We start from the raw sequence: 14,088 nt of genomic DNA, 5'->3' as shown, positions 1-14,088 counted from the left end.
AGTGGGGGGTCTGAGGGTCCCCACTAGGAAAATATTAGTTACAAAGACTTGATTTCCTGCATTCTGGTGAATTTTAGTGCATATGAATAACAAACTAATGGGCCAACAACTGGTTAGTACAATGTATTGTTATGAACCTCAAATAGAACCAAAGATGCGTATCATACGACAGAAGGACTAATTTTTAACCAATATTTATTAAATAATAAATAACTAAATAAACAACCAATATACTAACAAAATAGAAAATGTCTTGTACCTGCAGGTTGCTCTGAAATAGTGGGCTTCTGTACTACTGTGGCACCAATGCTTCTCTCTCCACCTTCAAAAAGAAAAAAAAGCAAGAGCACAGCACAGCATATCTTTTAATGTACCAATATAATACAGTTAACAACTCTCTCTCCACCTATTCAAAGAACAGAGCAAGAGCACAATACCCTCCTCAGTTTACTAATAGACACTAACAGTTACCCATCAATGGTTAAAATAGCCCTTTAACCAACACAAACATTGAATAACACAGATCTTTAAGTTTCAACAAATTACAGCAGCCTGAATAGTGACAGAAGACGTTGTGTTGTCTTAGTAATTTCAAATTATGAGCTCAAAGCATGAACTCACTGACTGAAATTTTCACCATAATGCATTAATTTTCAAATAATATTGACCACATTAACTTGACTAGATATGCCAATTATGCCATCAATGTTTTTGAGGAAATTAGAAAGGGAACTACCACTTTTATTGCTGATTGTCCAGTTTGTTTGCTGCTTTAACATTAACAAGGGACGATGACACATCGGTAACATTAGCTATGTTAGCTAGCTAGCATGTTTATTTACTGACTAACCTGGCGGCATTTAACAGCATCTCCTGCAAGTGCTTTTCTTTTTTTCTCCCTCTCTGCTCCACCCTTCCTCTTTTTTCCACCATCCATCTTGCTGCTCAGTCATTTAGCCTTTAAATGCACCTGCTGCCAACTGCTCTCTCTCTCTCTCTCTCTCTCTCTCTCTCTCTCTCTCTCTCTCTCTCTCTCTCTCTCTCTCTCTCTATCTATCTATCTATCTATCTATCTATCTATCTATCTCTCTCTCTCTGTCTCTGTCTCTCAATTCAATTAAATTGGTTTTATTGGCGTGGCTGTATACAATACAACGTTGCCACTGGCGACTGGTCATTAGGGCACAGCCAGAAAGAACTGCGCAAACAAGTGATGTTATCAATTTTCAAATTTTTATCTGCTATAATGTATTATCTATGAATATAGAATATTCATAAATTGCATTATATAATATATGTTAGGATTTTAGTTCATTTTTAATTGTTCCCTGCCTTGCTGCCTCAGACTGCGTTTTCCTGATTTCGTGTCCGCAGCGGGCCTAGTGGCTTGAATGTGGGGCTAGCCCCTCTCTCACAATGTAATGTGTATTGTATGTGGGAAAATATGAATACGCATGCTCAGAGTGTTTTAGTGTATTCAATGTAGATCACATGAAATTGATGACCAGTGGGGCAGACGGCCTTTAGCCACACTAAAACGTCATTTCATATTTCACAGTTGATTGGCTCGCTGTCTGACAGATAGCCAATCAGATAGCTCTCTGTCAGACAGATAGCCAATCAACTGTGAGATATTTCAAATGACGTTGCAGTGCGGCTACAGCGCGAGCTGTTTACAGTTACAATTTACAGTCGACCAGAAAGAGGGGAGACTTTCTCAGCTAACGCCAGCTAACTTAAAATAAAAATAAAGTGGATTTCATACTCGAGCACAGGGTATAAACTCTTTATTTGGAGGAGAAACTGGAATTAAAGCGCCTCGGAGCCCACCAGCCACGGAATACTGTCATCACTCAAACTGCTGGTAAAATTAACCGCGGGTTTAACGTGGTGAAGTTTGCCGGGAGGAAAAACCGCCATGCTGTCCTTTTCTGGGCCGTCAGCTGGTGAGTGAAAGCATATTTTATCATCCTGCCTTGGTGGTTCTGGTCCGTGAATTGGTCATATTGTTGTGCTGGATCGATTGATATAGATGGTGACGAGTGTCAGTGTGTCCATGCTTATCTACTGAGGTTGTTGTCATAAAGTCACAGATTGGATTAGTATCCTCCTCCTCTTTGCTGTTCGCTTATGGCTCTGTAGGCTCATTTGTTCTGAGCTTGGTTGTGTTGGCTTATGATGATATATCACATTATTAATTAATCAATATTACAGAGAGGTTGTGCTTCAGTGATGCGGTCAGGCGCCTCGTTCCTGACCGCATCACTGTCGTGAGTCAACCAGCCAACTGGAGCTAATGCTTTCTCGAGATCGTGGCTTTTCCCAAACTGAATAAATACCTCACATATAAACACAAAACTGCTTTGCTAGTTCAATCTCGTTGTAACTAAGATATCCGTTGAAAAAATAATTTTTCCATGGACAGATTTAGCTACTACGTCCGCAAACTTCACATATATATTTAAGCTAGTAGCGCCGTGTCACCAGCACAGCTGATGGAGGAAGCCGGAGTAGAAACTGAAATAAACTCTCAACTGAAGGGAAAATGGCTGAGTTTTGCTGTGTGTGGGGGAGCAGGGTAACGATGAAGAGTTTTTCAGTATGTGTCAGTGTAACTCGTCTCTCAGAGTTCAGTCCACTCGGTAAAGGATCCGTTTTGTTTTCCCCACAACTCCTAATCAGTTCAGTTCAATCCAGTTTCACAAACAGAAAAGAAAGACAACTCAAACTCCGCTCCGGGTTTTCACTGCAGATCACCACAAAACAAAACAAACCACAGACACTAGCAAAGCAACACAGTACATAAAATAAAGCCAGCAGAAACATCAGATAGGTCGGACCACCGTGTTTAACTATATATCTTCACACGTTACAGTTACAGCTGAAAATGACAACAGAAGAAAAAGTTCACAAATCTCCGCAACTCAAATCAACCACCAGTCGTCTACCCGGAAGTGACTGATGTTGTTAGCGTGACGTCACGGTCTGTAGTTCTAATGAATGGCGGAGTGATATTTTTAGTGATGAGGCTTTTTTCATTTGAGCACGGCTAGGTGTGCTGTCATGCTGATTCAAGCTCGTTCTAAATGTCCAGTTGACCAATCAGATTGCTTGGTCGGAACTACGTGTTGTGTAATTTAGTTTTGTGACAGTGGTGACGTCACTTGTGTAATTTCTCGTTCACTCAGTTCATTTCAGTTCAGTGAGGCTTTATTGGCATGAGCATATTAAAGTACAGTGTTGCCAAAGCACATTGTACAAAGTAGTACAAACAGGGGCAGGTACAGGTTTTAACATCCAAACAGTAAAACATTATGTTAATTATTTCTGTAAAATATTGGTCTGTAATACTTTGATGTTGGTTGCAGTGAGTTAAGAAGTGCAGCTCTCTGGTCACAGTAAGAACACAACGTCTCCTCTCTGGGCAGCAGGTCTGTCTGTGTCTTCTTCCACTGCCAGGTTGTGTTCAGTCAGTCTGTGCTTAGTCAGTGTTCTTCTCAGTTTTCTATCAGACGCTGTGGTCAGGTAGGATGTCACAGTGTCTCTCTGTTCAGGGTTACGTATGTTTCCATTTTGTTCTGGGATTTTGTTAGTTCTGTCCAGTAATCTCTGTGTTTTTATTTTTCTTTCATCATAATTTGGTTTGGTCTAATTTTCTGAGTGCATGTGTCCTGAAGCTGAGGTGGTCCTGGTGTAAAGACCTGAGTGGTTGATGTCTCTCTCTCTCTCTCTCTCTCTCTCTCTCTCTCTCTCTCTCTCTCTCTCTCTCTCTGTACACCGTTAGTAGAAAAGATTACACCATAACTACGGAGTAATTACACTGTACGTTTCAGGCTGTAATATAAAGCGTTACCAGAAAAAGTGTCATTGTCAACATGATTTGACTTTGAGACGCCTGTTTCTGATTGGCTGAATGTAGCTGCTGTTCATGTGTAGCTCACCTGCACTCAGGTGATTGACGGTTGTGTTGCCTAGCAACAGCAAAGCACCTCAGTGTGATCAGGATCAGTGATGTCATAGGGCTGCTCTATTAATCAAGTTTTATTTTGTCTTCCAACGATTATGAAAACAAGATAATCGAGATAAATCGATTATTCTGCCACATTCTGCTTCACAATGATGCTCTGGTTTTGTCTGGTGTTATAAATCCAGCGCAGTGAGACAGACAGAGCGGAGTCTTCCTCACAGCATGAATGTGTCTGAATTTAACAGTCAAATGTCATAATATTGTGAGACCTATGAGATATGTTGCCAAGACAACTTAAATATAAACTTATATTATTAAAAGTTTGGTTTTGCCTCCGCTGTTAAGACTCTGTTATGACTCTGAAAAGTCTGACGGTTTTCTCTCAGGTAACGTTACATCCAGCACTGACACAGTGAAACAAACGGATCAGCCCGGAGCTCCACGGTTAAATAACATGTAATTGATCAGTAGGAGGTTTAATTTTCCCCGTAGGGCCCCGGTGAGAGGCGGCTCAGGGAGACGGCGGCAGGTGGAGGTGGTGGAGCTGCAGCTGCAGGCTGCCCGCATGGCTGCATTCAATTAACAACAGCAAGGATATTAGTTTTATTTTATTATTGTTGCTTATATGCTCAGTTCACAAAGTGTGTGAAGAGTTCATTCTGCTGACTAAAATACATTTGTTGGATCATAGTTTGTGTTTTTGTGCTTTATTGCTGTTTAAATGTAGGATATTATATGGCTATTTAAACATATGTCCGCTAGTTGTTCTATATGGCCGGAATTCTGGAATATTAACGGACATGTTGGCCGTCAGAAAAGTCTAGCATCTAACCCTGGTCTGCATCTGTTATTGTTCAAGGAAATCCACGGTTAAAAAGACAAGTTGTTTTTTTAAATAGATGCACGATGTTTCCAAAGTCAACGAGTAATCGTGTTAAATAATCGTGATTATGGTTTTTGCCATAATGGAGCAGCAGTAATATCATGTTCATGTTTGCATGCTGAAAGAGAACGTGCTGCTCTGACCCCCCTCCTCCTTTCAGGCTGCAGCCTGCTGGAGTCCGATGGTTGACACCAGGTCTGAGGAAGTGTAAGTGTGTTTTTCATTTCATTCATGAAAACAAAGCAAACTTCAAACTGTGACATCACTCATTCACATCCTACTGAGGATGAAGATGATGTCATCATCAAACAGATGATAGATCAATAACTGCAGCTGTATTGTGTCTCGTTCTCTCCATCAGATTTCTGTCAACTCACACTGGATCCAAACACAGCACACAGAAACCTCAAACTGTCTGACAACAACAGGAAGGTGACATATGTGGAGGAGGATCAGTCATATCCTGATCATCCAGACAGGTTTGATTACTGGTTTCAGCTGCTGTGCAGAAATGATCTGACTGGTCGCTGTTACTGGGAGGTCGAGTGGAGAGGAAGAGTTAATATATCAGTGACTTACAGAGGAATCAGAAGGAAAGGAAACAGTGATGACTGTTCGTTTGGATGGAATGATCAGTCCTGGAGTCTGAAGTGCTCCGATGATGATGGTTACTCTGTCCGTCACAATAAGAGATCAACATCCATCTCCTCCTCCTCCTCCTCCTCCTCCTCCTCCTCCTCGTCCTCCTCCTCTGTCTCTAACAGAGTAGCAGTGTATGTGGACTGTCCTGCTGGCACTCTGTCCTTCTACAGAGTCTCCTCTGACACACTGATCCACCTCCACACCTTCAACACCACATTCACTCAGCCTCTGTATGCTGGGTTTGGGCTCTGGCCTGATTCCTCAGTGTCTCTGTGTGGTCTGTAGGAGGAAGAGTCTCCTCCTGTTAGAGAAACTTTCTCACTGCTGACCAGATAGTTCAGTCTGTACAGGATCACACACAGCTGATGGTATTTAGTACCAACATGATCTCTCACTGCTTGTAAATGTAAACATGGTTTCCACATGATTGACAGTTTGTTTGTAAAATGAATCAAATGATAAACTGAGTCCAGTTGTTGTTGTTTTCTGTTGTTAGTGTATTAGAAAGGCTTGAACTGTAATGGGATAATGGGAATGGGATCTTCACAATGTTTAGTTGTAGTTCTTCTAGTAGTGTCATAGTAACTGTGTTACCTGATTCCTTCACTTATTTAGAGATCACATGACAAATGATGGTCAGAACAACAGGCCTCCTATTGGCTGGTTAAATGAACACCTCTAATGGTGAAGGCTGAGGCTCAGCAGCTGGAGTGTGGCTGCTTTTATGCTGCGTTCACATCATATTGGAATTATGCTAATTATGAGATTCTGACTTGTAAATAGAGTTCAGGTCAACATTCAAGTGGTAATCATGAAGTGGAAAAGCTGAAAGCTCTGATATTTACTGGATATGGTGGATTATTGTCAATAACAGTATTTTTGAGCCTCATTCCACCAACTTTGTAATCATGCAGCCGTCTTGATTTGTTGTGTGACATGAACGCTGGCGAGTTGTAAACATGGGAATCTTTCCCGCCTCTACCATCCATCCCATATGATGTGAACACAGCATTAGAGATGAGAAGTCCAGGAGCTGTTGTGTGTTTCTGACATACAGGAAGTATTTAGTTTTTCTCTGGAGTGTTTATTTAGTTCCTGTGTAGAGAATAAAGTTCATGATGATCAGTAGCCGATGTTAGTTTTCTCCATTTATTTTTGTGTGTGTGCATGTTAATTCATATCTAATTTCATATAGTAGATTGAAGGTATTTGACAGTTTCAGGACTGTTTAAAGTGTCAGTTTAATGTGTTTAGCTCACATTCAGTCTGACAGCTGTTGTTCATTGACTGTTTCTAAATAAGTTGTGCATCATCAGCACTCAGCTGTCATGTGTGATTAAAGCCAGCAGGTGTCACTGTTTATTCCTTTGGTTAATTCATCTGGATTTGTTGAAAATAGTTTGTATTGAAAGGAGGTTTTATGTTTTTGGTTTCAGTTTCTGTGTAAATATTCATTTAAATATTCACTATAAATTGATTCCACTTTGGTATTATTATTATCATCATAGCCGTTATTGTTATTTTGTATTATTTTGTATAATTGCAAGTCACTTTTGTATTTCCTCTATTTTTTCTATAAACACAAATCCTCATCATCAACTTTATGATCCAAGATGTTAATATAGTCTATCTGCAAATACTTTTTACTATCTACTATGTTTCTATTTAATTCTTTTAATTTACTATTTAAATATCTTATAAATGGATTTTGTATTTCTCCACCATGATTAATTCCTGGCAGTGTGGAGGACATTTAGAAACATTTAGTCCTTCATGTTTAATAAAATGTATATAATATAGTATATAATTGGATAATTACATGAATAAAATCTAAATAATGATACATATTATTTATGTTGTTGTATTGTGGGTATTTCTAAAATCCTGGCTACAGCCCTGAATATATACACCAAAATAATGTATTACAAACAAACAATGGAGCAAAATGAGTACGTAACCATGGAAACAATCCAAAAGAAGAATCCAGTTGGATGCTTGGACAGGTGTTTACTCCTGAGAGAGACAGTCACAATATATTCAGTTTAAAATGTGTAAAAGAAGAGTAAGATCTGTTGAGAAATGTGTTGAGCAGATCACAGACATCTGAGTGTGCAGCTTGTTCTGCTCTGTGATATTTACTGACAAAGATCTCAAACATTGCTCAGTGAATTAATGGAGCATCATGCTGCTGTCAGGGCGGATGTTCTCTCTCTGTTTGGGTCTGTTCAGGTCCAACACAGTCTGGATCAGGTCTAATTATCCTCAGCTCTGTTTCACATCAGGACTCTTTATTTTTAACATTCATTGATGCATGTTGGTTTCAGGAAGGTTCTCCATGGGTCAGTCTCAGACCTCCAGACTGATAAATGTTTTCCATCCTTACAAGAAGAAAAAACAGCAGAATGTAAAGATTTGGAATATATTTGCACAAAGAATCGTTTTCCAGCATCTTCAGTCTGTTCTGTCATATATAAATATTATTAGTCACCTGCTGCCACTCAGAGTTAAACTGACTTGTAATTGACATGAAACACAGCTGTAAATTCCTCCACATGTGCATCACGAGGCCATCTAGTGGACTGATAGTAGAACAACAGCAGCTGATTGCAGCTTTCATGGAAATCAAATGAATTGAACAGACAGACAAACATCCTGATATTAAAATACAAAGAGAGACAGACAAACACTGTGAAGGTATTTCAACAATATTTCCAACATCTGGAGGCTGATAAACATTCTGTCTGACACACAGTCGTTCTTCATCCTCCCACCAGATGGAGCCAAACTCAACTAACTTTCACATCCTACACATAGTGTCTGGAAGAACATTGTTCTGATCATTTCTGTCTGGATTGATATGGATATTAGCAGCATTAATATCAATGCAGACACATGAACTTTAAAGAAACTTGTTTCAGTTTTACAGGATGAAACAGTTTGTGACAGAGAACAGAGCTGCTTGTCTTCATACAGTGAAGTTGGTTTCAATCAAAGATAAACAGCATGTTCTCTCACATCAAAAGGATTATGTGCTATGAAATAAAAGATCAATCCACAATAATTACAACTATCAGCTTCATTTGTCTGACAAACATTTCATCAACAAAATGTCATTTTCACAACCTGTAATTTCAGAAAACTTGATGAACTTTTGTTGATTTATGTTGATTTGATTCAACAGAACCGTTTTGCTTCAAAACATCAAACACTTGAGTTCATTAAAGTCTCCTCCACTCAAACATGTTGTTCTTCTTCTTGACTGTCATGTTCTTCTTCTCTGTTTCTCTGAGCTCACCTTAAATCTCAGTTTAACACCTGCAGGATTGATGACGTCACAACCAGTTTGGAGCCAATCATGGTCCAGTATGCGACTTACACAAGTGTGATGTGGAAACTTGAAGCCTCCAGAGCACAAACACTGAGAATGGACTTTACAGTGAAGCAGTTCAACTCTGCAAACTAAACATATTTAAATATTTACACATTCTGGATGTTTAATGAAGGATGAGATGTCATTTGAAGAATTTTTAACTAATAAATTAATCTTTTTTCATGGAAAACCGACATCAGACACACATTATTATTCCAAGCAGAGTATTTTTATATTCTTAAAACATGTGCAGAGGATCTTTAAAGTTCAGACAGTCTGTGACGACACAACTGACCTCAGTTAAAGTCCGTTTTGATTTTTTACATCGACTGTAAAACTTTTTTGGGTTTTTGTCAGAGCGACTCAAAAATGATGAGTTCTGATGGTGTTTATTGATCAGATTGATCGATTGGATTCATGTTCTACAAACACACTGTGAGATACATAATCAAAGTCTAAAAATACATCAAAGGAACTTTACAACATATCTGATATACTGTGTAAACTTTGTAAATGTGCATCACATAAGATAGATGATGTGGTTCAGTCAAACTGCTGATGTGAGAGTGGAAGAACAAACTGGTTTTAATGGTTTTAATGGTGACACGCTGTAAAGAGACAGTTTGATTTCTGATGGTGAATTAAAAGACTTTGTTGTCATTGTGTTGTAAATATAAATATGTTTAATAAGTGATTCTCTTCACAGCAACACTGTCTCTGTATTTGAACACTGGTGGAGTTTATTGATCCACAGAGAGCTGCTGAGGCTCAGTGACACCACTGGATCTGATTATTTCAAACATCTTCATTTCTTTTTAAAGCCTAAATGTTCCTGTTTTCATGTTTTTAAAGTGTGAGTGAAGCAAACAGCTCCTCCTCTGACAGGATGTGATGCTGTGAGTGAACAGCAGGTGGCAGCAGACGCTCATGTTTCTGTTCCTCCAACACTTCAGTTTCACACAGTTTATATGTTCAGACACCACTGGACCTGGTTATTATATTATAAAGGTTATTATGGTTTTGAATGTACTGATTGAACTGCAGTTCTTCATATCATCAGGTTCCACTGAGTTGTGGCTTCACAGAGGAAGCTGACTGTCCAGATGCAGTGTGATTAAATGGTCCAATCATGTATAGAGGATATTCTGGAGGATCTAATAGAACTTACTGAGCGAGTGAACACAAAGTCACATAGTGGAGGAGGACAAACCATTTAACATTTATAAACTAGACACAAATTTGAGAATAATCTAAAATTGTCAAAGCTCAGTAAATTGTATTTCTCCAGAACCAGAAGTGATGGAAATGCATTGAGTTTTTAGAGTTTGTTTGTTTAAGGACTCAAGAGGTTTGATGGCTGTTTCTCCAGCCTGCCCCCAACATGTGATCAATAAGACATCTGGGAAAGAATCACAGCTGCGTAAATATCTGCAGCGTCCAAAGAGAGACAGTTTCTAATATGTCAAAAATTGCTAAGTTGTATTTTATGGTTTTAACTGTTTTTTTAACATGTTTCTTAAAGTTCAAATTTGGATCCAGTGTCACACCAAGATATTTAAAATCAGTAACTACGTCACTTATTTCACCTTTGATGAGAATATCAGCGTTAGGATGTTGTACCATAGTCTTAGAGAAAAACATAACAATTCAATCGTTAGCTTAGCAGCAGCTAACTCAGCTGTTTTTGCATGTGTGTACACAACAGTGTCATCTGCATACATTTGTAGCTCTGCATCATGACACTGTTGAGGGAGATCATTAATATATATGCTAAATAATAGGGGACCTAACACTGACCCTTGTGGAACACCCATTGTGCACTTCATGTTACTGGACAGTGTGTCACCAACTTTAACACATTGTCTCCTATTAGATAAATATGAAGACATCCATGCCAGTGCTCTAGATGAGAAGTTAAATTTAGAGAGTTTCGATATTAAAACATCATGATTGACTGTGTCGAATGCTTTACGCAGATCTAAAAATACAGCAACAACTACTCCTCCTTTGTCAAGTCTTGATTTAATTTGCTCTATTAAGTGCAAGGTAGCAATGATTTGCTCTAAAGCCAAATTGCAAACAATGTAGACCAAAACTGCTTGTATCAAGAAATGTTGTCAGTTGTTCAATGACAACTTTCTCAGCAACCTTTGAGAGTACTGCCAGTATACTTACTGGTCTGTAGTTACTGGTTTCAAGGTCTCCAGATTTAAAATAGGCGTGACAACGGCACATTTCCAGTTATCAGGAAAGGAGCTGTGTTTAAAAGACAAGTTAATTAAATGAGCAATAGGGGGAGTTAAAATATCTTTGTAATTAAAATATCTTTGTAATTAAATATCTTTGTAATTAAATATCTTTGTATATATGTATGTTTATGAATTCTCCTTCACATCTTTCTTTGACCTTGTGACGTTTTCCATCGAGGTCAAGGAAAACTGGTCAGGAAAAGATGATGGGAGGAACTTTTCACTGGCAGCCATGGAGTCCACTAACCAGTGGGTGACGTCACGGTCAGCGTGTGTGATTGTTACCTTTACTGTGAAACTTTAGACAGGAAGTAGCGTGTGTGATTGTTACCTTTACTGTGAAACTCCAGACAGGAAGCAGCGTGTGATTGTTACCTTTACTGTGAAACTTCAGACAGGAAGTAGCGTGTGTGATTGTTACCCATTGACTCCGGTGTGTTATTTGTTTTCATAGGATGGCGAAGTCATGACCCGCCCTCCTCTGCCTCTGATTGGCTAGTACTCGTTACCTTCGTTAGTTGGGTTCGGGCATGAGGAGTGTGATTGGTTGAGGTGAGGGTAAAAATCAGAGCCAATCAGAGGCGATGTAGGGCGGGTCATGACTTCGCCATCCTAGGAAAAAAAATACCGACTCCGGTGTGTTTTTGTCTCGCGGCTGCAGATCAGAGCTGCAGATGCTGAGAGACAGCGGAGGAGGAGAGAAGCCCACCGACACACCGACACACCGACACCGGTACGTAACCTCATCTGCTCTGTTTATAACGTGTTTATAACGTGTTTATGACGTGTTTCAGTTGTTTAACGTGTATTTTTACTTCATTCAGTAACTTTTAACCTGTTAGGTATTCTCCGTGTCTCGCGGTGTTTCGGATGTGACTGGGTTTAAAGTCAGTTCCAGTAAAACCAGCAGCGGTAAAAGTGGAGTTAAAACTCGCCCAGTTTCCAGTAAAGTTTCTATTCAACGCTTCTTTTCTTCTTCTGTGTCGTAAATCTCTCAAACAAAAACTAAAGTTTCCTTAAAAACTCACAGAAACAGAAAGAAGAAGAAGAAAAAGCTCCAAAACTCGGTGAAAGTTAAAAGATTCTTTAATGAAGTAAAAAGACATGAAGCTGTTTACTGTGCTCAGCTACATGTGATTAACATGTTATAATATAGTAACATGTTATAATAAAATAACATGTTATAATAAAGTAACATGTTATAATATAGTAACATGTTATAATAAAATAACATGTTATAAGAAAATAACATGTTATAATATAGTAACATGTTATAATATAGTAACATGTTATAATATAGTAACATGTTATAATAAAATAACATGTTATAATAAAGTAACATGTTATAATAAAGTAACATGTTATAATAAAATAACATGTTATAATAAAATAACATGTTATAATATAGTAACATGTTATAATATAGTAACATGTTATAATATAGTAACATGTTATAATAAAGTAACATGTTATAATAAAGTAACATGTTATAATAAAGTAACATGTTATAATATAGTAACATGTTATAATATAGTAACATGTTATAATAAAGTAACATGTTATAATATAGTAACATGTTATAATATAGTAACATGTTATAATAAAGTAACATGTTATAATATAGTAACATGTTATAATATAGTAACATGTTATAATAAAGTAACATGTTATAATATAGTAACATGTTATAATATAGTAACATGTTATAACGCAGTTCGTGTTTCTGCTGCTGCAGCAGCTCAATGTTCAGTTTAAACTGAGTCTCATTAAATCTGATTAAATCTGATTAAATCTGATTAAATCTGATTAAAGACACATTTATTATTTGACACATTTCCAGATTGTTTAGAGATATTTTCTGTCTCCAACTTCCAGTAAGATGTTTTTGTTTGTATGAAGTTGTGAACATGAATCAGCCTTTAAGTGTGACAGTAGAATATAAAGTGCTGTTTATTGTGTTTATTGTTTATTGTGTGTATTGTTTATTGTGTGTATTGTGTTTATTGTTTATTGTGTTTATTGTGTTTATTGTGCTGGAGGCTGCAGGTCGGATTCAGTCTGGATTATTACAGGAAGTTTAATGTGTTTCAGTGTAAAGTGAAGGAAGCGTCGACAGACTCACATGTTTATCAGCACTGATGTAAAGCAGCTCAGCAGCGTGTTGAAGTGTTTTAGGCTCAAACTAAACATTATTTTCATTATTGATTAATCACTTCATGTGTAAAACTGTTAGAATATCTGCTGCTGACGTCTTCTGCACACGTCTGCTTTAGTTTAGTGTCAAACAAATCAATTCAGTAGAGCTGCGACTAAACATTGTTCATTATTGATTCATATGTCCAGTATTTTACACATTCATTGATTAATTATTTGGTCCATAAAATGTCAGGAAATGTTGAAAAATGGTGATCAATGTTTCCTAAAGACGACGTCATCAAACGTCTTGTTTGATCTTCAGTTTACTGTCACATTTAACGAGCTGCAACCAGAGAATTGATCACTTAAGAAATGACTCACAACGATCAATCAGTTATCAAATAGTTGATGATTCATTTAATATTTGGCAACTAATTGATTAATGGACTAATGGCTGATCAGATTCTATTAATACTTTCTGATTGATTGTCTGTTGATTGATTTATTGATTAATCATTGCAGCTCTGCAGATTATTATTGATGTGCTTCACTGATCAGCTGATTGATCCTCAGCCTCTGATCAAAGATTCACAGCTGATCTCATCTTCATCATCATCATCGTCTGTGTGTGTGTGTGTGTGTGTGTGTGTTACTGTTAGTGTGTGTGTGTGTGTTACTGTTAGTGTGTGTGTGTGCGTGCGTGTGTGTGTGTGTGTGTGTGTTACTGTTAGTGTGTGTGTGTGTGTGTGTTACTGTTAGTGTGTGTGTGTGTGTTACTGTTAGTGTGTGTGTGTGCGTGTGTGTGTGTGTGTTAATGTACCTCCTGCATTATTCAGTGTTT

At 37.9% G+C, this 14,088-nt stretch overlaps 2 protein-coding genes across 2 annotated transcripts in view; both read left to right on the top strand.

The window, feature by feature from the left end:
* LOC121901528 (NLR family CARD domain-containing protein 3-like) overlaps positions 1 to 14,088 on the top strand; it is a 481,268-nt gene that overhangs the window by 8,394 nt on the left and 458,786 nt on the right. The gene's annotated exons all lie outside the window — the stretch shown is intronic.
* Positions 11,357 to 14,088, top strand: part of abca1b (ATP-binding cassette, sub-family A (ABC1), member 1B) — a 66,482-nt gene continuing 63,750 nt past the window's right edge. The window contains exons 1-2 of the mRNA XM_042418352.1: positions 11,357 to 11,375; positions 11,773 to 11,844. Coding sequence (XP_042274286.1) covers positions 11,786 to 11,844 — 59 coding nt within the window. The 5' untranslated portion in view covers positions 11,357 to 11,375; positions 11,773 to 11,785. The remainder of the gene's footprint in view (positions 11,376 to 11,772; positions 11,845 to 14,088) is intronic.

This window comes from Thunnus maccoyii, chromosome 8 (assembly GCF_910596095.1).
Source record: "Thunnus maccoyii chromosome 8, fThuMac1.1, whole genome shotgun sequence".
Classification (NCBI taxonomy): domain Eukaryota; kingdom Metazoa; phylum Chordata; class Actinopteri; order Scombriformes; family Scombridae; genus Thunnus; species Thunnus maccoyii.
Note: the sequence above shows the minus strand (reverse complement) of the source record. Positions and strands in the feature narration are given on the sequence as shown.